Source organism: Cupressus sempervirens, chromosome 9 (assembly GCF_028749045.1).
Source record: "Cupressus sempervirens isolate cs-2001-9-10 chromosome 9, ASM2874904v1, whole genome shotgun sequence".
Taxonomy (NCBI): domain Eukaryota; kingdom Viridiplantae; phylum Streptophyta; class Pinopsida; order Cupressales; family Cupressaceae; genus Cupressus; species Cupressus sempervirens.
Window position 1 is genome coordinate 723,265,200 of NC_143126.1, and position 25,794 is coordinate 723,290,993.

General features: G+C 36.7%; 1 protein-coding gene across 2 annotated transcripts in view; it reads left to right on the forward strand.

Moving 5' to 3' along the window:
- Positions 1-517: 517 nt before the first annotated feature.
- The window catches only part of SMU1 (transducin family protein / WD-40 repeat family protein), a 149,589-nt gene continuing 124,312 nt past the window's right edge, over positions 518-25,794 (forward strand). For both annotated transcript variants that reach the window (XM_089801845.1, XM_089801846.1), the window contains exons 1-3: positions 518-653; positions 1,059-1,269; positions 12,198-12,350. In XM_089801845.1, the coding sequence (XP_089657971.1) occupies positions 625-653; positions 1,059-1,269; positions 12,198-12,350 (393 nt within the window). In that variant the 5' untranslated portion in view covers positions 518-624. The remainder of the gene's footprint in view (positions 654-1,058; positions 1,270-12,197; positions 12,351-25,794) is intronic.

Here is a 25,794-nt window from a genome sequence, read left to right on the forward strand (position 1 = left end):
ACATCTCCTTTTGCCTCTCTTGTTTAATAATTCTCCTTTCATGTGTCCTATTGGTGATTTTTCCTCACAACGATGGATAAAGGAGGATGAACAATTATGTAAGAATCTAATTTCTTTTGAGAACAAGAAATTGTGATAATTTTAAATGTGACACAATGTGTTTAGTGCTAGGAGACCTACTCTATTTCCGGAGAACTATAAATAAACATAATAGTAACAACATTGGTTGAGCTCATACAAAATGCACTAAATATAATAATTTTTTCCTTTTTAAATATTTGAAAACATACTATTTTTTACCATTTTTTTTTTTTTGGATAGATTTATGATATAAGAAATGTGAATCATACAAAACAAATGCTAAAAATTTCAAGAAATGAATATAATTGTTAATTGTAAACAATGATTAGTCCCTTGTAAATCTAAAAACTTACTTTGATATTCCGCTTATTCCAATATATGAGAAAGAAAAGGAATAAAAATCAAATAAAAGAACAGCCGTTGTCTCCGTAGAGCAATGGGTTTTTGGTGATATCACTGATAAAAGCTATCGTCAGTAAAGACGAGAAAATATTCCGGGGATTTCGAAGTGGGGAAGAAAAATAAACCAAGCGCCAGGCAGCCATGTCCACCCTCGAAATCGAAGTTCGCGAGTAAGTATTTTGTTTGGTTCCATTTTACGACAGAAATGTTCGGTTGTATTTCGCGCATTTGTTTTCAGGGGATTCTAAATTGCATTCTAGCAACCATCATGCAAGAGGTCTCAGCAGACACACGAAATAAGTGTTTAGCATTGCATTTCTTGCTTCGACCTTTACAGCACGTAACAAAGTCACTAGAGGACTTTAGGGTTTCTACATGTATTGCAAACTAAAAACAATCGCTACTACTAGCTGGAATGCTTCGTATTGGGGTTTATAATCGGATTCTTGCTTCTGCTATAGGGTTTATTCGTGCACATTCATGTTCTGCCCTCGGTGATGATAGATTGTGATTTGAATATTGTTCTTCATTTATCTTAAGTATCATGTCTGACATTCGTTTTCTTTTATAAACAGTGTGATAAAAATTGTGCTACAATTTTGCAAGGAAAATTCCTTGCATCAAACATTCCAGATACTGCAAAATGAATGCCAGGTTTCGCTCAACACTGTGGACAGTCTCGAAACATTTATGGCAGATATTAACAGCGGAAGGTGGGATTCGATATTACCGCAAGTTGCACAGCTTAAGCTTCCAAGAGATAAGTTGGAGGATTTGTATGAACAGGTAAGAACTGAGATACACATACATCCTTAGAGAATCACAAAACTTTAATGCTTGGAGATATTGCAACTTAGTAACTTAGTGTAATTTAAGTTCGATAATAATGTCAACTCGTATACAGGAATGGGCCATGTGATTGATATAATATGCAATGTCAAGTATGAGATGGGAGTGCCTAGTGCGCCTCCAATAGAATGATATGCAACTGAGAACAGACAAATTCATAAAACAGCAAAACTTTGATCTGAAACAAAATCGTGAACAACAAAAAGCTAAACTGTAACACGTGAGAAGCCAAAGCTATATATCAAACAATGACAGCCCAAAATGCAAATGCAGAAAATTTGTTTATTTTCTCATCCCCTTATTTTATGATTTGACAGTATTCAGCTTTTGATCTAGTCATGAAAAGTTGATTTCCATCCATCACTTGAAAGACTTTGGCACTGATCAATTCTTGCCTAAGTTACACTTGATCTGGTTCCCATGAAGCTGTTCTCCGATCCGAAAATCGTCACATGTTATTCCCTTAAGTTCTCCTGGTATCCCCATATATGAATAATGATATGATCTTGAACAATCTCAAGAAATTCTGACACTGGACCTGAGAATTAACACACATCTGAAATTCATGCACAATATTGAAACTGACTTGGGTGTCAAACATGGTGATTAGTAATCCACTTTATTAGGTATCCTGTTTCCCTTCTAATCTAGGAAGCATCTATGCTTGTAAATGCCAATTAGTTCAGCCAACAAGCAAGCTCAGTACATAGCTTAAAGTTTAAGCATCATCTTGCATGTAGCATAATAAAAATGCCATTCATAGTAATCAAGCTTATAACCAAAGTGTTAGTTATTGTGTAGGTTGCACTATGAGTGTGTCAATTGTTATGGTAAATCGATGTTGTTATAGTTGTATTAAACACAAGATGAAAATTTCTTATATAGATTTACAAAGACGATGTTTCTAAAAGAAACAATCGTGAACTAAATACATAAATAGAAACTACCTAATAAACTAAAGACTAACTAAGATAATCATTAAAGAAATATTTTAATATTCTATTATCTTCCCTTAATGGTCATTGTCTAACTACTGTCTTTTGGTCACAAATTCTTTAAAAGACTTTGCTGCTGCTGAGACCCTCCTTGGATCTGCAAAATGTTAATGACCAAGAATAGCCAAATCCATCCATAAAAGAACCGAGAAAGGTGCCCCCTTCTTCAAAAAGGTTTGCAAAAAGCGACAAAAGCCTTGCACTGACTCTATCATTGAGGTGAGTCTGCTACTAACCCTCCCAGAATCAACAAAACCCAGGACCAAGAATTATCACAAAACATCCATCTGATGTTGAATAATGAAGCCGCTCTTCTAGAGATAGAGACAAACATTGAGAACAACTAGCGTGATTTTGAGGAAAAATTGACAAACCCTCCAAGCTTTGTAAATGAGCATGATGCTCCAAAAGAGATTGCAAATAGCCACGATTTTTTTGGAGAAAAATCGACATAAACCCAACACAAATTTTGAGGAGAAAATTGATCAAAACTCAACATGATTTTTGAGGTGAAAAATCAATCAAAACCAAACAGAACCCAAGACATGGATAATAGAATACAAAACTTCATTTTTGAGGTAAAAGGTAAAAGCCAACAAATAATTTTTGAGGAAAAAATTATAAATCCACAAAAGTTCTCACACAACTTTGAGAATTACAAAATGAGAAAACTAACTCGGTAGGAATATTTTAAGGGAAAAAATTATGAAAACCCACCAAAGAACCTTCATGTGGCAAAACACGAGACTTCACATGGTTAAACAACACATGCAAGCACAAGTAACAAAATGCACATGCAAGCAACATACAAGAATGCAACTCACATGCAACCTTCGAAATCGGACAATCAAAAGCCTCAACTATGCAATTGATTTTCAGCAAAAATCTTTGAAGACAAACCACAAATTACATAAAATATCTCTTACAATTTTTATTCCAAAAAAATCAAAAAATAAATTTTTGGAAAAAATTCCAGATTAGAAGAGGCACCAAATATTTATGAAATCCCATCAACCTGCTTTGATAACATTGTAAATTTATGTTTTTGTAGTTGTATTAAACAAAGGAGATGAAAGCTCCTTATATATATTTACAAAAACGATGTTTCTAAAGAAACAACTGTGAACTAAGATGGAAAAAAAATTACCTAATAAACTAAAGACTAACTAAGATGACCATTAAAGAAATATTATAATATTATAATATCAATCACTTGTCTTGAGCAATAGTACCCCCAACTTCTGTTTCAAATAAATTTCCTGCCCATTTATAGTATATGGCCTTAAAGTTCCTGTTCAGGACTAACTCCATTCATTGCTCAATAAATTTCTTTCTCTACAAAATTCTCTGTTCTAAGCCTTAGGGTGAGATTTTATGGTTTTTGGCTTTGGGCTAGCACAAACTCTTTTCTCCAAAAGGAAGAGGAGAATTCGTGGTCCCAAGTTTGAATGAAGAAACTATGTCAATATCAATCAGTTTGACAGTTCTCTGATTCAGAACATAATCTTCGGTGCTAAATATGATGATTTTCCAGAATTTCTTGATAACAGTATGGCACTTGAGTGCATTGAAAATGATGTCCAACTTGGGGTAGTTGCACATAATTTGACTCACTGAGAGTAGATTGAGTTCTGTTCTTAAACATCGTATTCATTGAGAAAAATAAGAGATTTCCCTCCAGAGTCTATTTGAACAAGCCTTTTGCATAATGCTTACCACTACCAAAGCTCAATGAATCTGAGCAGGTCATATACTCAGTGAACTAATCCTTTGCGAAAGAGTTGGAGTGATCTGCTAGTTGTTTATCCATATAAGCATAGAAGACTAACTCCTACTCCGAATGCTTTGCAGCCTGAGCCTTTGGTGGAGGATCTCCCTTGTTGGATTTATTTTAAGCCAAATTTTTACAGGAATGCTTCTTCATATGGTCAAGTTTAGTACAGTAATGACATGTGATAGTCTTCAGGTTCTTCAATTTATCCTTGTCCTTTCTTCCGAGTCTACTTGCCTTAGCCTTTGTCCTGCAAAGGCTTGTTCTACAATCAATGAATCATTGTTGCTAGCAAATTGTTTCTTTCATCTGTCTTTCCATGAGAGTTTGTTGCACAAATCATCAAACTGCAGCTCAACACTAGTAGACATGATTTTGAATGTTTCTATGCATTGCTCATAGCGTTACAGTAATTTTTCAGTGATAACCACCATATCTAATTCTTCCATTGTGTCATCAGCAGTAGCTAAGTGGTTGCAAATGTCTTTAATCTTCAGAAATGGTCTTGCAAGGACATCTCGTCTATCATGATCAATTATAACATATTCTTTAGGTAGAAGGCCCCACCTTTATTTGATGCCCTGTGCATATCTTGCATGTGTTTAAATTTTCCAGAGAATATTTGGCTGGAGGTAATATTGGAAGCATTGCATCTACATAGTTAATTTTTAATGAGCATAACAGATTTACATTTATGCACATTGAACTTAAATTTTCCAGAGAATATTTGGCTGGAGGTAATATTGGAAGCATTTCATCTACATAGATAATTTTTAATGAGCGTAACAGATTTACATTTATGCACATCGAACTTGGTTTGGTTGTTAATCAAGATTGTTGGCTGAGTTTTAGTACCAAGGACAATTTGTTCAAGGCACATCTATTCAAAGATTGTAAGGATCCTCAGTTACAGGGTGTTGTAATTTTTGCCAGTGAATCTCTGGCTACCTTCCAACACGATGTTGGTCAATGAAGACATCGCTCCAGTAATTCTAATTTACACAAAAATGAGAAACTCATTGTTTTTGAAAATAATTTTAATTTTTATGATTTTTTCTCCAAACTTGAATAGTGAGTGAAATCCATCATTTGTAAAAATGGTGTAAAGATATTTTTAAAAATTGTTGAAGACTCACCAAAAATCTATCTGTCAAGAGAACTCCACGATTTCAAAGGAAAATTGCAAGAATAGGTTGAAAAGAGCTGTCAAACTTCAGGCAACATTAAACATTTCAGGAAAATTATTAAATATGTCATGCAATTTTGGCCATTGCTTGTTGCATGCCACAGAAATCCCTTAGTGCAGTCCCATAAAAAGATAAATATGTTTGATTTTTTTTCTTTTCAAAAAGCTTCCAAAAACTTTTGCAACCTTTTTGCCCATAATTCTATACATGCAACAAAAATCCTTAGTGTGGCCCTATAAAAAGATATTATGGCGTGTTTTTTTTAAAATGATCCAAAAACTCTTGCAAACTAGTTGCCTACAATTCTATACAAAAATCATGCAATTTTTTTGATGAGATTGCTATGAAAATAATGAATAAACAGTTGTGATTTGTTTTTGTACTCTAGCTGCAATTTTGCAAACAAATGATCCTGCAATTTTCACAAAATCTGGCATGATATCAAGAGAAAATTCCTCACGATTTATTTCAGAGAAGTAGACACATGAATTATGCTAAGAGTTCCACGAATTTTCTGTCAAACAAAAAAAATCTTCAATTGTTTTGATCGGTAACATAATATTCTATTGACATAGTAGAAAATTTACATCATCAATTTACAGTATGCGACTATCCATCAATCTGGAGCAGATATAGCATCTACCTGATAATCTTCGCCCTTCCCTATCTGCTGAGCCATAACTGTGAAAACAAAATGGTTTTAAAACAAAAGCTAACTCACACCTGCAAACACTACCACCATACTGCCTACTATACTAACCATCATGACACTTCCAGGCCCTTTCATAGGCTGAAACTTGAACAGACATAAGAAGGCCATTACAAAATTCACAAAAATAAACAACAAGCTGTCTCCTTTTAAGATTTTAACTTCAAAGCCTGTAAACTAGGAGGTCTCACCTTTGAAAATGGCTTACAAAGCCATGTGATGCATTGCTGTCTTTCCAGATTGTAAACACCAGATTCCCAAGAACCCTTATTGCTCTCATGTTCCCTTGCCGACCTCTTGTGGGCCGCTTTGCACCCAACAAGGGAACTGTAGCAGTGGTAGGGGACGGCAAGGCACTAAACATCTTTCCTAAAAATAAAAAAATGTTACTACCCTAACTCGTAATTTTCTTTAAATAGGTTGCAAGTTCATCTACATCGAAAAGTTTTTGGAGCACATATCCACCCACTTAGTAAGATGCAATGCATTGCACATAGAAAAGATAGAGGACTTAAGAGTATACACACTCTAACTTGTGTCTAATTTTACACAAGTGGCTGTAAAAAAGAGGGACAAGAAAGTGGGCTAGTGAGCCAGAGCATATTGATTCAAATGTTACTGCTTCTACTTTGTTGCACTTGTTGTTGAGGATAAACCAACTAGCGAGCACCAGAATTCCAAACTTCCAATGCTAGTGGTATTGTTTATTGCTCTTCTAATATACCAATATCTAGGTCGTCAAACATGGATGGTGATGATAATATATTCCAAGGCCCATTTGATGCCAATCCTTGATTAGGGATGGCTTATTGTTGACTCTTGACTTTATTAAAAAAAAGGTGCTTCCATACCATACTTCATACTTGTTGCTTTAAGCTTTTTGGATAAATTGTTTTAAAATATCTTTGAATTGAAACTATTTTAATGAAGTTTTATTCAAATTTTTTTTTAAAGAAAACTTGACATTATTATTTCCAATTTTAATATATATCATGAATTCAAGTTTAACCAATTGACATTGTAATACTTTAATTTTTTTCCTGTGGTTTTAATTATTATATGATGGTAATGTTATTAAAGTACTTTTCCGATATTTAGCTTATATTGATCATTTAAGTAGTTAGTAACTTTCTATTTTGTATGTTAGCTAGTTTTAGTAATTTCCATTTATGTCTTTAGTTCTCGATCATATCCATTATGGAAAAATCTTCAGTAATCTTCTATATAAGGAGTATACTTCTCCATTGTTTAATACACCATTCAGTTATCATTTCATGGTATTATAGCATAGGTTAGTTTTGGGGAAATTTATAATAAAATTCATGGTCTAATTACTAATAAATTTTTACAGAAATTCTATAAGTTTTTTGATCGATTCACAAATGCTTCGTTAGATTAAAAAACGACGATTTGGAAACCATGATGCTCCAAGAAACCTTCAGCTCTAAAATGGGTCTAAACATAATTCTAATATTGTTGAAGCAAAAAACAATTAAAAAAAAGACACTCTAGTGTAGTCCAATTGGTCGGGCTATTGGATAGACAAACAATCAACGCAGGTTCAAGCCTCGTTCAGACAAAAGATTTTGGTGTTAACCAACCACACACATGGTGGGTCCCACATTGATCTTCATGTGGCCTAAAGGGAATTAGTTCTCAACCGGAATGGAAACTTAAGAGAAGCCCATTAGTCACAGGGAGATACCTCTCTGAAACAAATAAAAAAAATGATCAAAAACACCCATGCTTAAAAAAAAAAAAAACAGAGAAAAATCTTCTGAAATTTTCCTCATGAATGTTCATGAAAACCCCACAATTTTTGTTTATAATAAAAATCGATCAAAAAACTTATAGATTTAATTTTTATTATTATTAGTAATTAGACCATGAATTTTTTGTAACATAGGTTAGTTTTGGGGAAATTTATAATAAAATTTATGGCCTAATTACTAATAATTTTAAAATTTTTTTATAAGTATTTTGATCGATTTTTATTATAAATTTATAAACAAAGATTGTGGGGTTTTCATGAACATTAATGAGGAAAATTTCAGAAGATTTTTCTCTGTTTTTTTTAATCATGGGTGTTTTTGATCATTTTTCTAAATTTATTTGAGAGGGGTATCTCCCTGTGACTGATGGGCTTCTCTTAAGTTTCCATTCCGGTTGAGAACTACTTCCCTTCAGGCCACATGAAGATCAATGTGGGACCCACCATGTATGTGGTTGGTTAAAACCAAAATCTTTAGTCTGAACGAGGTTTGAACTTGCTGCGTTGATTGTTTGTCTATCCAATAGCCTGACCAATTGGAGTACACTCAAGTGTCTTTTTTGATTTTTTTTTTGCTTCAAAAATATTAGAGTTATTTTTAGACCCATTTTAGAGCTGAGGGTTTCTTGGAGCGCCATGTTTTCCAAATCGTGTTTTTTTTCTGTCGAAGCACTTGTGAGTTTTTATTCCCGATTGAGGGTTTTGCTGAAGATTGTGGAAGGCTTTTTTGCCAGAAATTTTGGCGTGTTTACTCTTGACCAAGGGTTTGCCAAAATCATGACAATTCAAGGGTTTTTCTTTTCATTATTTTTGCAACAACCCTCATTTTTGTTTAAGCTCGTGGCAACTTTAGCTTGCGCAATGTTGGTTATTGGGTAATTTTTTGCTTGCTTCAAAGTTTTCTCCAGATCTTCAGTGCCACAGGTCTCTTGAATCTATGTCATTTTTTGAAGAACAATGCAATGTACTTTGTTTGGGTAGTCTGTTTGGTTTTTGCACGGGAAGGTCTGAAGATTCACGACTATCTATTCATGTTTTCTGAGCTGTGATGGTATTTATAGGCCTATCTAGAGCTGCAACCTAAGATTTTTGACAATTTAAGAAAAAAGAATTGTGGCTTTCTATGCATTGCACTGGGGTTGCAGTTATGATGTTTGGGTGTTGTAGATTTCTCCACCCCAAAATATGTTTTTTCCCAATCTAAGAGGGTTTTCCACAAATTTTCCCCAAATTGTGGTTTTCCTCACCATGGGTTTGCTATTTTTTGACAAATTTGTGGGATTTTTGTACTGTTTGTAATATAAAACAAGAGGTCTTAACAATGTTTTCACAAAATTGTGTTTGATTTCTGTTTATAGTGTCACATCTGTGGTTTCAATTTTTTTGCTGAAGCTTATTCGATAAAAAGTCTGTTTTTTTTGAGAAGCTGATTATTATCTCAGTTTTTGTGTCTTTTGATAATGGGAGGGATAACTTTGTTACGCATCATATTGGAAGGCACTATGTTTGAGTACAAGTGTCTTGATCAGCTTTTTCATGGTAAATCTACTTGTCCCATGGCTACACGTAGTAAAAGTTTGATGAGTGTAATCAAGAAGTGATTATGCTATCTAAGATCTGCATGAGACGCCATATAAAGGTAAAGCTTTTTTTTCCATAAAAATATGTTTTTCTTGATTATGAGGAATGCCAAGATGTCTGTGCAGGATCATCTCATGAAGATTAAAGATGTTCACAATTTATTTGAGACCATTGGTCACAAGATGGAAGAGTAGGATATGGTGGTTATCACTGAAAAGCTTACCACGATCCTATGAGCACTTCATTAAAACTCTTAATGTCACCACTACCAATGTGATTTGAAGTTTGATCATCTGTGAAACAAGTTTTCATAGCAAACCAGGTAGAAACAGTAGTTTGGGTAGTAGCAGTGATGCAACCATTATTGCTAAGGATAAAGGCAAGTCCACTTAGCAGAAAGGACAAGATGAACATGATGATTCTTCAATGAATCTGAAATCTATCACAAGCCATTATTGTGGTAAACTTAGTCATGCACAAAAGTTCTGCAGAATGTTGTTGACTGATAAAAGAATTCAACTAGGGAGGGTATCAATAGTGGGTTCATGTTGCAGAGCATTTAGAGGTGTCAGCTTCTATGCATTCATGGCCAAAAGACTTGCAGATTCTGCAGCGTATTAAAGTTATATGTAATATTTGGTGTATAATGGTCATTAAGTGTTTTGCTAGTAACTTTCTATTTTAGAAAAAGTTGGGCTTTATTTCTCGATCATTTTTATTATGGAAAGATCTTTAGTAATCTTCTATAAGGAGTATTTCTCTGTGTTGTTTAATACAACATTCAATTATCATTTCAAATGTTGTATTTCTGATTTTTTTGTGTCTTTTTTTATGGATTAATCCAAAATGAACCCAACCCCATATTGTTTGGACCAAACCTACAAATGTGAACGTAAATCCATACTTGGATCAGTAACTTTTGCGTTTGTGGGGTTGTCTTCTTGTTTTGGGTTGGCTGATGGCTGGTTGGTGTTTTGGCCATAGTCTTTGACAAGGAATCCTGAGGATTCTAGGGCACCAATATATGTAGTTTGGGATGCAATTAGGGGATGGATATCTTATATAGATTGCTGTAAAAGTATAGTAATGCAGGGCTTCTTTTGCTGATGAATGTCTGCACAATCAGCTGGGTTATAGGGGGTTTCGTGAGTGTGCTCTGGAGTCTCTCACACCTCATTTGCAGGTGTGTTTATCATAGGAGTGGTTCAGTGGAAACCATTGTAATGTACTAAAAATAGTTCATAATGAATTTCTTGTAATATAATGTGAAACGATTTTGTTTGGCAATGGATTATGAAGCATGATTATTTACAAGATCCATTATTTCTGTAATGCATATGTTTTTATGTGTGTGTTTTCTTGTTTACCTTTATGCAGATATCTTTTTCTTATTTTATGCTTCAGACTTGGGTGCTCGATAGATAGGTACCAGTTCAATAACAGTAAAAGGATTAATTATTTGAACGGAAATCAAACATTCTACTCTCCCTTGTTCTCAGTAGTGTAGACTTGGTTAGGTATTTTACCCCTACCAGCTTTGCATACCCATTATTTATCATTGGACAGCTGATTGGAGGTCAATCTCTAGAAGGATATGCCTTGTTTTGTTTGCATTGATGCACGAAGTGAGACCCTATGTTGAACATACTATTGAAGGTTTCTAGCCTTGTTAACATTGAATCAACACATAAGTGCTTGGTGACAAACTACTAATTGAAGGAGTTTCTTGTGCTCAGGGTATCATTCACCTTGAAGGCCTTGAATATAATTCTGACTTCTCTTTAACCGTCCTGTTTTATAAACCTTAGGGAGTAACCCCCTTGGATAAGTAACATCACTTAAGGATTAAGGAGAGTTTGGCATCTCTTGATAATTAGCACTCAGTTGAGCACATTTTGCTGATAGTTATGGCCCTATCCTCATGATGACAATGTTCCCTGGCTCTGAGGATCGGTCTTATCTCCAGGAATGTGGAGTTGCAACATTTGCATCCAACAGATTGTTCATGATTGCCCATCTGTGTAATATAATTTCAACTTTTTCCCCTTCATATTCTTTCTAGAAATTGGAAACATAAAATATTCTAAAATTCCTTGAAATGGACAAGTTAAAAGCTGAAGAAAGATTTGAAGTGCTATTAGTCATGTTGCTTTTTGTCAATATTTTTCTTCTCCATCCTTTGTTGTTAAAGTGTTATATGCCAGGAAATCTAGCAGGGACCACTTCAAGAATATACATATTGAAATCAGTCATGGTAGCGTTTAACTGATTTCGATGAATATACAGTTAAATTTTTTCATTTTAAACATTTGAAATATTTGAGAAACTACCTTTGGTGTTTAAGAAGTTTATGGTAACCTTCTGTCTTTCCTCTTGGAGATTATGTTTACATTTCCTGCAAGCATGCATGTGCACACGAAAAGAATAAAAAAAGATCCAATGTGTTTGGTTTTACATGTTATTGTTTTTCCTTCCGTAGAACTGAGGTTTGCATGTGCATGGTTAGAGTTTTATATAAATGATGTCAAGTTGATTTCATGGCTAGAGTTTTATATTTATCTTCTCAGGAGTTTGATTATCATATATCTAGCAAATTGTTAAAGCCCTAAATACAGCATGGGGAATTTATAGACACTTTCATTATTGGATTCATTTATATTTTGCAGTAGGTTTAAAGTCATTTGAGCAAGGAGTTCAATCAAGTTTGTATCCATGTCGCAATGCTTTTTGTAAGGATATTATGTTGCTAATACTATGGATAGTTGCCACATATTTTACAAGGAGAAGCTGTATGGATTAAATTTATGCACCCAAATGCTTAGATGTATCTTCTTTCTTGATTGTCTGTCAGATTGTTTTGGAAATGATTGAACTTCGAGAGCTAGATACAGCGAGGGCTATTCTAAGGCAGACTCAAGCAATGGGCTTCATGAAGCAGGAGCAGCCTGAACGGTATCTACGGTTGGAGCATCTTTTAGTACGGACATATTTTGATCCTCACGAGGTAAATGGAAGTATAAACAATTTATATCACTTGTGTCTGGTTCAGTTTTATTTAGATTTGTTTTTCCTCTTACCGATTGTGAATGATGGACACATTATAAAATTATTGCACTTTTCCGTGACTGTATATAGTGAAGTGAGCTTCTATGGAGGAAAGAGAAGCATATTTATGCAGCACTTTCGCCTACTGCAATTATGCTTGTTTAATTTTTCAAATATAATTTGAATACTTATGTCTAATTGTGGCTAATCAACACTGGTGTGACAGCAAGGCAAATTTATGTTGAGGACATGAGCCTGTAATAATTTTTGAGGAAAATTTTATTAAAAGCCTATTACGATATTGGATAGTTTCTATTTTCTCTCTGTTTTGTCTTTTTCTAATGGTCACTTTTTTGTAATGTTTCCATAAACTCCTTCTGTTTGTTATGGAAACTTTCTTTTTCACTCTACAATAATGTTTCTATTTCCTCTCTCTTGTTTGTTATAGAAACATTCTCTTGTATCTTGTATATATAGATCATTCACGATCTTTGTTTAATAACACATTCATTTTTTTTTTTGATTGGTAATATTTGTTTGTATTGATAATAAAGGAGAGTACATTATGGCAATATGGCTTTAAGCCTTACTTTTTAAGCTACCCTTGCCCTTAAATATACCATTAGATAACAAACCTAAAATTAGAGTATTAACACTTTGATAATACTAACACCTATTCTTACATTAACCGATAATAATAACAAAAGGAAGCACCACCACCTCCAATACTAGCTACTCCTTGAACCAGTTTGCCACTTCCTCACGTGTAAAGGTTGGAGTTGCGTGATTGTCCTCGACCAATAATCCCTGGCCCATCTTGCGACACTTTCCACTGCCTTTTCCCTCCTCCGGAAGCAGAGATGCATCGACCCACATTCCCTCTGTTGTGGACACCCCCTCAGTCAACTGATGTTTCTTCACAATTTGATAGCGAAGTTGTTGTCCAGGGGCCAAAGTGCTCTTCCTTGGCGTGGCCTTCATAAACCCTCGCCCCTCCTCCTTCGTCACCCAAATGTTTCAGCCAGGTATTCCATGATCATTTTCCATCCCAGTTCAGCTTTGGGGATGTGAACACCTTGTAGATTTGAAGACAATCACACCACCAATGCTTGGATGGAGGATTCCCCCCCACCGATCAGCCACCAGGGTTCAATACCTATTTCAATTCCCTTGCCCAGAACTGCTCTCTCAATAATTTCATCCAGTCCCAGGAGCCATTACTTGTCGATGCTTGCAGCCACAACCTGTCGAACCTCATCTTTGGATCCCCCCACCATCAAAGCAAGCACCACAAATAATGATGCCACATCTAAAATTGACCTCCTCTTCCAGAAATCTTCCAAATACTCTGGCCCGAATAACTACTGGACTCCTTTCAGAAAGCTTGAGTCATCTATAACAAAAATGTGTTTTAGGCGCTGTGTTGATATCCGACTTTCATAGATCTGTATTTGCGAATCCGAACCAAGAGCAAAATTTGCTTCTATTTCTGCCTCAGTTAAAAACAATGACCTTTCCCTACCTTCTGATGGAACTCTAAAATTTGGCAAATTTTAGATTCCCAAGCACCATGGTAAAGAAAAAATCTTTAAATCTTACCCACTACTTATATTCAAATAATATACACTATAAGTCATGATAAAAAGTATGTGGAAAAGGAAGTCGGTTCATATATATTGCATGCATTTCAGTATCATACAAAAGTATCATGAGAATGTTCTAAATCATAGTTCAGGATGCAAAAGAATATTTCAGAGTGATTATGAGCAGTGATTGACAAACATCTTCATCACATTGAGGACTTGGACCAAGTGACCAAAAACAGATGCAATTGGTTGATGCTATAATTGTAAATGCTGTAACAGAACAGAACATTGCAAAACATCATACAGATGTCTCCAGCATTTCATTCACTTCTAAAAATTCTGAATGAATCATCATCTGAAAAGGTAAATGTTTTCTTTACTGAGTTACTCTCAACTGGTTGTTCTCCATTTTAGATGAAGATTCATGTCCAGATATTATCCCCAGATGCAAAGTATGCAAAGTTTTAAAGTCCAAACGTGATTTGGATTTCTCTAATTAATAACGTCTAGGATACAGGATACCTGAAGCTTGGTGATTTCAGGAGTAAATAACAGCAATATTTAAGGCACACATCTAGATATGGTTTTTCTCTTTTAGAAATTCTGCAATCAAGGAACCATGAAGTGTATTTTGTTCATATTTGCTTAAGATGAACCATTCAAAATTTCCAAGGAATGAATGAAGTCCCCACTCCACTTTGTTATGTGTTCAAAACCTGATTTTGCCCAGCATGAAGAATGATTGTTGCTTTACCACTCTCTTGTAGAGAGAGTCTGATATGTAACCTGAGGATTTCAATGTGCCCAGAATTTGGACGCCCAGGGCCAAGTGAACTACACAGGTGCTCCCCTCTATTTTCTTTCACAGCAACACAAAGAGAGTCATCCCACAAAGGCTAACAAAGGATTCAGAGGATATGCACAGTCATGGAGGTTATATAGCATGGTTCGTGCAATTAATGGCTATGGTAATAAAGACATCTTACATAGAGAAAAGGGATTTTGTGACTAATCCAAATCCTCAAGGCAGAAATCTGGCATGAGAAAATCTTCATTGTCATGACTAAGGGCACGATAACAATAAATCAGAAACTTCATGCAGAGATATTTATTGTAAAAGACCACAAGACTTCCGATGAAGGGGAAAATCAAATAAACGTCCATCATCTGAAGCCATGAAGGAGACGGTAGTGTGCCAAAAATAAGTGTGTCTCATGAATTTAAGAATTCTCAAAACAGTGATCTATATAGAGTATTCACTAGAATCAATTTCATGAAATTAAGGGACTGCATAGCGGTGTCTGCATAGAAATTTGAAGATACATATTTATCACTGCAACTATTGCTCTCGTCAAACCCACAACATAGGAACCCGTCATTGCGTGGATTTTGAAATCTGCCTGAACAAAGAAGAGTACACAAGTGGAAGCAGACATGTTTGGAATGAATCTGCGGTGAAGAATCCATATGCCCCCGGGAGTTTATTTAAAATCCATGGCAATAAAATGATGATTATAATGCCAAAGATGGACTACGGGGTATGCATGATCACATTTGTTATTGAAAAAGAGTAACTCGTGCAACATAGTCGGAAACTCACGTAATTCAGGGCTATCGAAGGATATCATATTTGAAAATAAAAGCCATAACCGATTATATTGACAATAGTATCCGCTAAATCATAACTTGGTAATGAAGGAAGCCGATTATATTTGTGGTAAATTATGCAAAAGGTTTATTAATTAAAAAGGGGAAGCCACGATAATATTAAGTGTGAAGTTTATTATACAATCAAAATAAGGATATTTTATTACTGAAGCAACACGATTAAATAATATGACTATTGAATTTAAAGGTCATATCCTATACACAATATAAATAGTTGTAGAGATATTTCATTTTGGGGCAAAATATCCGAACATTTTTATATTCTCAGGAGAAAGTATTTTATATTTTATTATTGTATGGAGGAATAAGGGGATTATTATGATTTTGTAATATTAATTCCATTATTTTATTTTTATAATAAAATAATAATTTTTTTTTTGCTTATTATTAAAGGCGTGGAGATTTAAACTACAGGCGAATTGTCCTTTGTAATTATTTTTGGAATTTTGTATACAATTCAAATGTTGGATAAGTGGACATGGTCATTTAGCATTTTAAATTTGATTATCACAGATATTGTGAAATAAATAATTGTTTCCGTATCTGTGTCTAGTTTGCCTCCTAGAGGAGTTAAAGTTCGATCTGGACTAATTTAAGATTGCATATATATTTCATCTTTCGCATCTTGATTATTTAATTGTTGGCAGTTAAAGTGTGTAAAGCGAAGTTGACCCCATTGCCCAGATGAGCAGAAGCACTAGTGTTTTTATTATTGAAATCAGAAAATCTATATATTCCTTCTACAAGCATTAATTTTTTTATTATTCAATTATACAAAACATTCAACCATTATCGAACATCCAGTTTTCATTTTAATTGAGTTCGAGGACCTTGCCAGCCGAAGAACTCCAAAAGTTTAAATTTGCTATAGAAAAGCTTGGAACCAGACAGTCAGTGTTTGAGGCGAAGGTTTATCTGCCTGGGTGTAGTGGAGCCTGAAGTGTAGGGGAATTGAGAAGTATTCCCGTTCGTTTGCCAGAACTGATTGAGAAGTCCCATCGGAGAAGTGGCAGGCTCTTGGATTTGCAATCTGTGGTTTTGGGAACCAACAGATTGGGGACTCTGCTGGGGAGAGTTGCTCGCAACAGGCGTTTTGAAGTTACCTAGAGTTTCAGATTTTATAAGGCCAAAATCAGAAGGTAGTTATATTAGTTTTTTAGAAGTGTACTCTGTTGGAAGTGAGAACCCAAGAAGATCAACAAATCAATACATTCCTCGAAAGAGGTGTTGACTCTATTTAAAAGGATTTCAGTTGGTAGCGCTGCTGAGGGAGAAGACTCAGAAGGAAATGATTTCATTACCTAACATGGAGAATACATACTATGATCAGGAAGCGGATCTATGTTACACCATGGAGGAAAAATACATACACCACTTAGATGCATTTTTCAATTTCGAAAGATACGAAGGCGAGACATTGGCACACTTATTTATAAGGATGGTGGATATTTTTTGGGAAGTACCTTCAGACTATTACAATAATAGATAAGACGTCTATTATTAGTTAATGGTTATCTATTGTAAATATTTAGTTAGCTTTCGTTTTTTTAGTTTTATTTGTTAGAATAGAATATTTCTATTCTTTCCGCTTTATTCTTTTGTATAAAGTGACCTCTTGGTCTCTGTTAATAACATAGTTCCAAGAATCACGGCGATTCATGCGATTCACGCGATTCGATTCAAGCCAAACGATTTTTTGTGAATCGGTGAATCGAATCAGCGATAAAGGGTTTATGAAATAAGTTACTCGCTAAATTTCAAGGGTTTTTTAAATTTTTCGATTCATGGCCGATTCGATTCCGATTCATGGCCGATTCACGATTTGATTCGGTCTTGCCGATTTCGATCCGATTCCGATTCTTGTCACTTTGGTTAATAATAAGCAAGTATTTACCAATTACCTCGTAATATGGTATCAGAGCCTAGTTCTTGAACTTTTTGAAAAATTTATAATTTCATTCGAAATTGTTTGCTCAAATTTTTTGAAATCCAGCTAGGTCTCTTTTCTAAAAATCGTGGGAAGATTTTTTTGTTTTTGCTAGGTCTGCAAATTGAGGGAAATCGTGGACGATTTCATCCGCAACTCGCAATTTTCTTTTTCCTACTCGTGTTTTTTGAACTCGCGTTTGTGGCTAAGGAACTCACGTTTTTTTTGTGCTAAAAAAAGAATGACGGGTTTTCTGATTTCGGCTCAGTTAGAGATGGCTTGTGTGTTCAAGTCCACGGTTTTTCAAGGGCAAAAGCAAAACTGAGACCCTCTGCCAGTGAAAGACGGGAGCAATAATTAAAAAAAACGTATAGTTTTTTTTTTGCAGACGGTTTTTTGCATTCGGCTCTACAAACTCACACCGTTTTTTGGTGTTTGTTCAGCACACTCTAGCCCCATTCGTCCATGCACATCGATCCTTGAAGAAAAATCTGCCATTTTTTATCAAGAAATCTGAAGTTTTTTCAAGCTTTTTTCAGCTAGGGCCCTTTTTTTTCGAAACCCTAATTTTTGGGGTCGAAAAAATATTTTGTTTGCAGATTCTTGGTGGGTTTTTCCAGAGCTCAAATGGGTTGTCGTTCGTTTTTTCTGGGTGCCTCGATTTTCGAGCCAGCGGATCCAGAAAACGACAGCAGATTCCTTCGGGGTTTTTCGAGCTCTCTTCTGGGTCATTCTCTAATTCTTCTGGGTCTTTCGTATTTTTGCCTCGAAGAACGTGCCTTCACAGATTTTCACACTTTTTCATTGAAAAACGTGCCATGGCATCTCTAACAAATATTCTGCTCGAACATAATTCCAAATTCAATGGTCGCAATTATGGAACTTGGAAGCAGCGCATCATCGCAATCTTCGAATATCGAAACACCGATCAACTTGTTCTGGGTGTTACACAGCGTTCGACTTCTCCAGGTCCTGATCAAGATACATGGGATCTGAACAATCGAGAGGCAGTAATGCTTCTCAAACTATCCGTAGTTGATGACCAGCTTTCTCAGATTCCATCCGGCAAGATAGCTGCCGAAATTTGGACACATCTAAAAGGTCTTCATGAGACTTCCAACAAGAGCAGAGCCTTCTTTCTGAAAAACACTTTGTTTTCTATTGTCATGGATGAGCGCACCTCGCTCCAGGCACACCTGAATCGGATTCAGGAAATCTGTGATCAGTTACTTGTCGTCGGTCGCAAGATGGAGGAAGAGGATATTGTGGTAATCACTCTTCGGAGTTTACCAAAATCCTATGAGCATTTTATCGAGACTCTCAACATCACATCTACTGGTGTTGATCTAAAGTTCACTGATCTCTACACCCTGCTGCTTCAGCAAGATCGGTGGAAACAACAGTTTGATAGCAGCTCCAGTTCCACCTCCACTGAGCAAGCCTTTGCTGCGAAATCCTTCCAGAAGGATAAGGGCAAGTTTCAGCAACCATCTCAGCAGAAGTCTTCTGCTCTAGCATCCGATGGTACCAAAAAGAAGAACATTCAATGCAACTACTGTCACAAGTTTGGTCATATGAAGGTTGAATGTCGGAAACGCTTAGCTGCCCAGTCTAAGCAATCAGGTTCGCAACCCAAAGCGAACAGTGCAAAGCACACTGAGCAGGCGGAATCTGCCTTTTACGCCTTCATGGCTAAAAGACCCACAGATCATGTGAAGTCATCTGCCTGGTACATTGATTCAGGTGTCTCTCGACATTTCACTCACTGCAGAGACTGGTTTACTGACTACCAGCCTTATTCAGATTCTGTTATTTTTGGTGGTGGAGAAGAGTACACGGTTGTTGGTAAAGGCAACATTCAAATTCAGTCTGTTGGGAGGAATCTCATATTCCTTGATGTGTACTACGTTCCAGGAATGGAACTAAATCTACTCTCAGTTAGTCAATTGCTGCGACATTCTCCACACTTGGCAGTCACCTTCAGTTCACATCAGTGCGCCATCATTGATCGGGCAACTAAGTCTACTGTTGCAGTTGGTCTTGAGGATCATGGTCTTTTCAGACTTACTGATTCTGATGATTCTCAGGACTTAGCTATAACTGCTCGGCGATCTTCCATTAGCACACTTTGGCATCAGCGATATGGGCACTTAAATGTGCATTATCTCTCACAACTTGCTCGGGATGAGCTTGTTCTTGGTTTGCCAGAGATTCAAACTCAACACCTTGGAGTTTGTGACGCATGTCAGGCTGGGAAGCAACATAGCACACCTTTCCCCAGTGGCGATTCTTGGCGAGCTTCTCAAGTACTTCAGCTTGTTCATGCTGATATCTGCGGCCCTATGGCCACTCCTTCAGTTCTTGGGTATAGGTATTTTCTGTTGTTTGTAGATGATTTCAGTAGAAAAATGTGGGTGTATTTTCTTAAAAAGAAATCCGATGCATTTACTGTATTTCAGAAGTTTAAACCCTTAGTTGAAAAAGAGTCTGAGAAATCTATTATTACTCTTAGATCAGACAATGGGGGGGAATTTTGTTCTAATGTTTTCTCCAACTTCTTGGATACACATGGCATCCAATGCTAGTTCACCACACCCCACACACCACAACAGAACAGTGTAGTTGAACGTCGGAACAGGACAATAACCGAGATGGCTCATTCCATGCTTGAACACAGACATGTTCCGAAGCGCTTTTGGGCAGAAGCAGTTAACACTGCAGTTTATCTGTTGAACCGGTCACCCACAGTGGCGGTCAAAGGTAAAACTCCGGAAGAGGCCTGGTCAGGTCGCAAGCCCAGAATCAGTCATCTGAAGGTTTTTGGCTCTCTCGCTTTTGTTTGGATCCCTAATGCTTCACGCACCAAGTTGGATGCCAAGAGTCAGAAACTGATGCTTGCTGGATATAGCAGTCTTCACAAAGCCTACCGCCTTATTGATGTTGAGACATCTCGTCTCATATACAGCCGCGATGCAGTCTTTGATGAGCAGCGAGGACCATTCATGCCTGTTTCTCCAGTTCCTGATCCAGAAAACCAGCCTATGCAGGCTCATGATTTGGGAGTTCGGCTTCCATTAGGTCCACCTGATGGGAGGGCTCCAGTAGCTCCTGCAGCTCCAGTCATGCCAGTGATACCTGTACAGACACCTCCAGCTTCTCCTGCAGGATCACCTCGTTTTGAAGATGCTTCACTTGAGTTTGATCCAGATTCTTCTGATGAGGATCCTGTTGATCAAGCATCTCCTAGTACTACTGTTGGTCATTCTCCTCTCCGGCCTAAGTGGTGGGCTAAGACACTTGCTGATCTTCATGATGATGAGCTCATTGATGGGAGAACTGCTCGAAAAAAGAGCAAAACTACAGATTCTGTTAACTTTGCTCTTATGGCCAACATTCACAGTGTGTTTGAACCTCAAACATATTCCGAGGCTAAAGGAATTCCAGAGTGGGAACAGGCCATGCAATCTGAACACCAGAGCCTGCTGAAGAACAACACTTGGGTCCTTTCTGATCTTCCCCCAGGGAAGAAACCCATTGGCTGCAAATGGGTCTACAAAATCAAATACAAATCAGATGGTACTTTGGATAAGTACAAAGCTTGTTTAGTGGCAAAGGGCTTTTCTCAACGTTAGGGCATTGATTATGAGGAGACCTTTGCTCCTACTGCAAAGATGAGCACCATCAGATTAATCCTAGCCATGGCAGCACAGTTTGGCTGGAAGGTCCATTAGATGGACGTAAAGAGTGCTTTCCTGAATGGTGATCTCCATGAAGCGGTCTACATGACGCAGCCTCTTGGTTTCAAGGTTGTTGGTAAAGACCATCAGGTTCTCAGATTGGTAAAAGCTCTCTATGGTTTGAAGCAGGCCCCTCGGGCATGGTACATCAAGATTGATACGTACCTCAGTGCTCAAGGCTTCAAGAGGAGTTCTTCAAACTCAAATCTGTACATCAAGACTACTGACAGTGACATCATCCTTCTGGTTATCTATGTGGATGATCTGATCATCACTGGCAGTTCGGCATCTTTGATTCAGGGAATCAAACAACACTTATGCCAGTCTTTTGATATGACTGACTTTGGGCTCATGCATTATTGCTTAGGTGTTGAAGTTTGGCAACAGTCTTCTGGTATATTCATCTCTCAGTCCAAATATGCCAGGGCCTTGTTAGACAAATTCCGAATGCAGGATTGCAAACCTGCATCTACACCTATGGAGAAAGGTCTCAAGTTATCAGCCAAGTCTGATTCTCCTTCCGTTGATGATACTATGTACAGGCAACTAGTAGGCAGCCTCATCTACCTATCTGCTACTAGGCTTGATATCAGCGTCGCAGTCAGCTATATTTCACGCTTTATGACAGCTCCTAAGGCTGATCATTGGATGGCAGCAAATCGTGTGCTTCGTTATGTGAAGGGCACTTCTGATTATGGACTTCTGTATTCTCGGAGTTCTAATCCTAAACTCAGTGGGTTCACAGATTCAGATTGGGCAGGCTCTGTTGATGATAAAAAGTCAACATCTGGATATGTGTTCAGTTTGGGATCCGGTGCAATCACATGGACCAGCAAGAAGCAGCAGGCAGTTTCTCTCTCTTCTACAGAGGCTGAATACAGAGGGACTGTTAAGGCAGGATGTGAAGCTATCTGGCTTCGTCGGATGCTTGGGGATATGCAGATGTCACCAGCAGGACTGACTACTCTGTTTGTTGATAACGAAGGCGTTATCAAGTTAGCACGGAATCCCATCTTCCATGAACGAACCAAGCATGTGGATGTTCATTGTCATTACATACGACAGCTGGTTGAAGACGGGACTATAGATCTGCAGTATGTTCCTACCACAGATCAGACTGCAGACATTCTCACCAAGCCTCTTGTTCCTGATAAGTTTGTCAAATTCAGAGGACAGCTTGGTGTGTTAGATAGATTAACCATTAAGGGAGGGTATTACAATAATAGATAAGACGTCTATTATTAGTTAATGGTTATCTATTGTAAATATTTAGTTAGCTTTAGTCAGCTTTCGTTTTTTTAGTTTTATTTGTTAGAATAGAATATTTCTATTCTTTCCGCTTTATTCTTTTGTATAAAGTGACCTCTTGGTCTCTGTTAATAATAAGCAAGTATTTACCAATTACCTCGTAATACAGACGTCATGCCTTCACGCAAGGAATTGATAAGGAAGTTTTGTGAGTTGGGAATCTTGCCAAATGATCCTGATTTGAAGCTTCTCTTCCAAATATTGGATGAAAGCCCGAATTATATATCTCCTTTGGATGCATATTTGAACTTAGAAAAGCAAGAAGATGAATTTGCAGCACAATTCTTCATGAGAATGTTTAATGCTTATCAAGAAATAGCTTCAGAATACATACCTCCATCATCAGATCTTCTCTACAGGATGTGGGAGTTAGGCCTCTTATATGATCACCAGTTTCTTAACTTTCTCAAACTTATGGATAATGAACTGACTATAGAAGAAAATGAATGCGGGACTGAAGTAACATATGAGTCTAATGAAGTTTCAGATTCAAATGGAGATGAAAATTTTGAACATTCTGAAGGAGAATCAGCCCATGATGATATTCATATGCCTACAAATGATAGTGAATGTGAAAATGAGGAAAAGGATTCTCTAAGTGTGGAAGAAACTTCAGCCTTGTTAGATGTGGAATATCAGAAACATATTGAAAGAAATGGTCCAAATTTTTTCTCGTTTCAGCATGGTGAGCAAGGTGATGGATCAATGCATTCTCAAGAGGTATTGGAAGAAAGAGATGATCATTTTGAGGAATCGTATAGTGAGGATGAAGTAGACCATCAAATGATATATGAACAAGAGGAAAGTTCAGAAGATAATGTTGATGAAGACGTTAGTCTTCTAGATGAAACATCTGATCAAGATGAAGGCTCTAATAACAGTATGCCTGAATTCTCCATGTACCTAAACCCATTGTTTGAAGAAGAAGTAATAGAAGACAGATTTGAATTGACTATATTTTCAAATCCATTGTTTGAGGAGGATTTTCTTTGCAATCAAGTCCATCAGCATCATGATGAGGATAGCAGGTCTGGTTTTGAAATTGATGAAACTCATGAAGTGTATTTAGAAGATGAGACTTCTTTCAGTTCATCCTATGAGTAGGAGTTGCAACAAACATATGAAGGTGAAGTGGAATCAGCCAAGCGTAATGAGGAGAGTATGTTGGAAAATAGTTCCAGCATCCTACCTGATCAAGTTCTTGATAAAAAGGAGGTTCTTGAATGCGAGTTATCTTCGAATTCTTTTTGTGAAACTGGGTCAGATTGTATGCATAAAGATCTTCCACATAGCAAAGACAATAGTGTACTTGATGACTTCTCAGAGGCTAAACATAAATCAGAGCCTAAAGACTACATTGAAGTAGGGCCAATAATGATCATCTGTGAGGATGGTGCATTTAATACAGGTTTGATGTATGAGCAGCAGACTGAAATGATGAAACGGAAGCATACCATGATGAGAAGAAACGTGTTACATGATCAGAACTATGTGTTTGATAGAGGGAACAAATAGTGTTCAATTTTGGGGGGCCAGGGGCCACCCAATCTCACCTTGCATCATGTTAACGCATGGATGCTTGGTCTGCTCTTCCAGAGATAGCTGAGGTCTTGCTATGCTCACAAGGAGCATAATTCCCTAGAAAGAGCCATTGAGGGAACTCTAAAATTTGGCAAATTTTAGATTCCCAAGCACCATGGTAAAGAAAAAATCTTTAAATCTTACCCACTACTTATATTCAAACAATATACACTATAAGTCATGATCAAAAGTATGTGGAAAAGGAAGTCGGTTCATATATATTGCATGCATTTCAGCATCATACAAAAGTATCATGAGAATGTTCTAAATCATAGTTCAGGACGCAAAAGAATATTTCAGAGTGATTGACAAACATCTTCATCATGTTGAGGACTTGGACCAAGTGACCAAAAACAGATGCAATTGGTTGATGCTATAATTGTAAATGCTGTAACAGAATAGAACATTGCAAAACATCATACATATGTCTCCAGCATTTCATTCACTTCTAAAAATTCCGAATGAATCATCATCTGAAAAGATAAATGTTTTCTTTACTCTCAACTGGTTGTTCTCCATTTTAGATGAAGATTCATGTCCAGACATTATCCCCAGATGCAAAGTTTTAAAGTCCAAACGTGATTTGGATTTCTCTAATTAATAACATCTAGGATACAAAATACCTGAAGCTTGGTGATTGCAGGAGTAAATAACAACAATATTTAAGGCACACATCTAGATATGGTTTTTCTCTTTTAGAAATTCTGCAAGCAAGGAACCATGAAGTGTATTTTGTTCATATTTGCTGAAGATGAACCATTCAAAATTTCCAAGGAATGAATGAAGTCCTCACTCCACTCTGTTATGTGTTCAAAACCTGATTTTGCCTAGCATGAAGAATGATTGTTGCTTTACCTCTCTCTTGTAGAGAGAATCTGATATGTAACCTGAGGATTTCAATGTGCCCAGAATTTGGACGCCCAGGGCCAAGTGAACTACACAGGTGCTCCCCTCTATTTTCTTTCACAACAACACAAAGAGAGTTATCCCACCAAGGCTAACAAAAGATTCAGAGGACATGCATAGACATGGAGGTTATATAGCATTGTCCAGGCAATTAATGGCTATGGTAATAAAGACATCTTACATAGAGAAAAGGGATTTTATGACTGATCCAAATCCTCAAGGCAGAAATATGGCATGAGAAAATCTTCATCGTCATGACTAAGGGCACGATAACAATAAATCAGAAACTTCATGCAAAGATATTTGTTGTAAAAGACCACAGGACTTCCGATGAAGGGGAAAATCAAATAAACATCAATCATTTGAAGCCATGAAGGAGATGGTAGTGTGCCAAAAATAAGAGTGTCTCATGAATTTAACAATTCTCAAAACAGTGATGTATATAGAGTATTTAAATAAACGTCCATCATCTGAAGCCATGAAGGAGACAGTAGTGTGCCAAAAATAAGAGTGTCTCATGAATTTAACAATTCTCAAAATAGTGATGTATATAGAGTATTCACCAGAATCAATTTCATGAAATTAAGGGACTGCATAGCAGTGTCTGCATAGAAATTTGAAGATACATATTTATCACTGCAACTATTGCTCTCGTCAAACCCATGACATAGGAACCCGTCATCGCGTGGA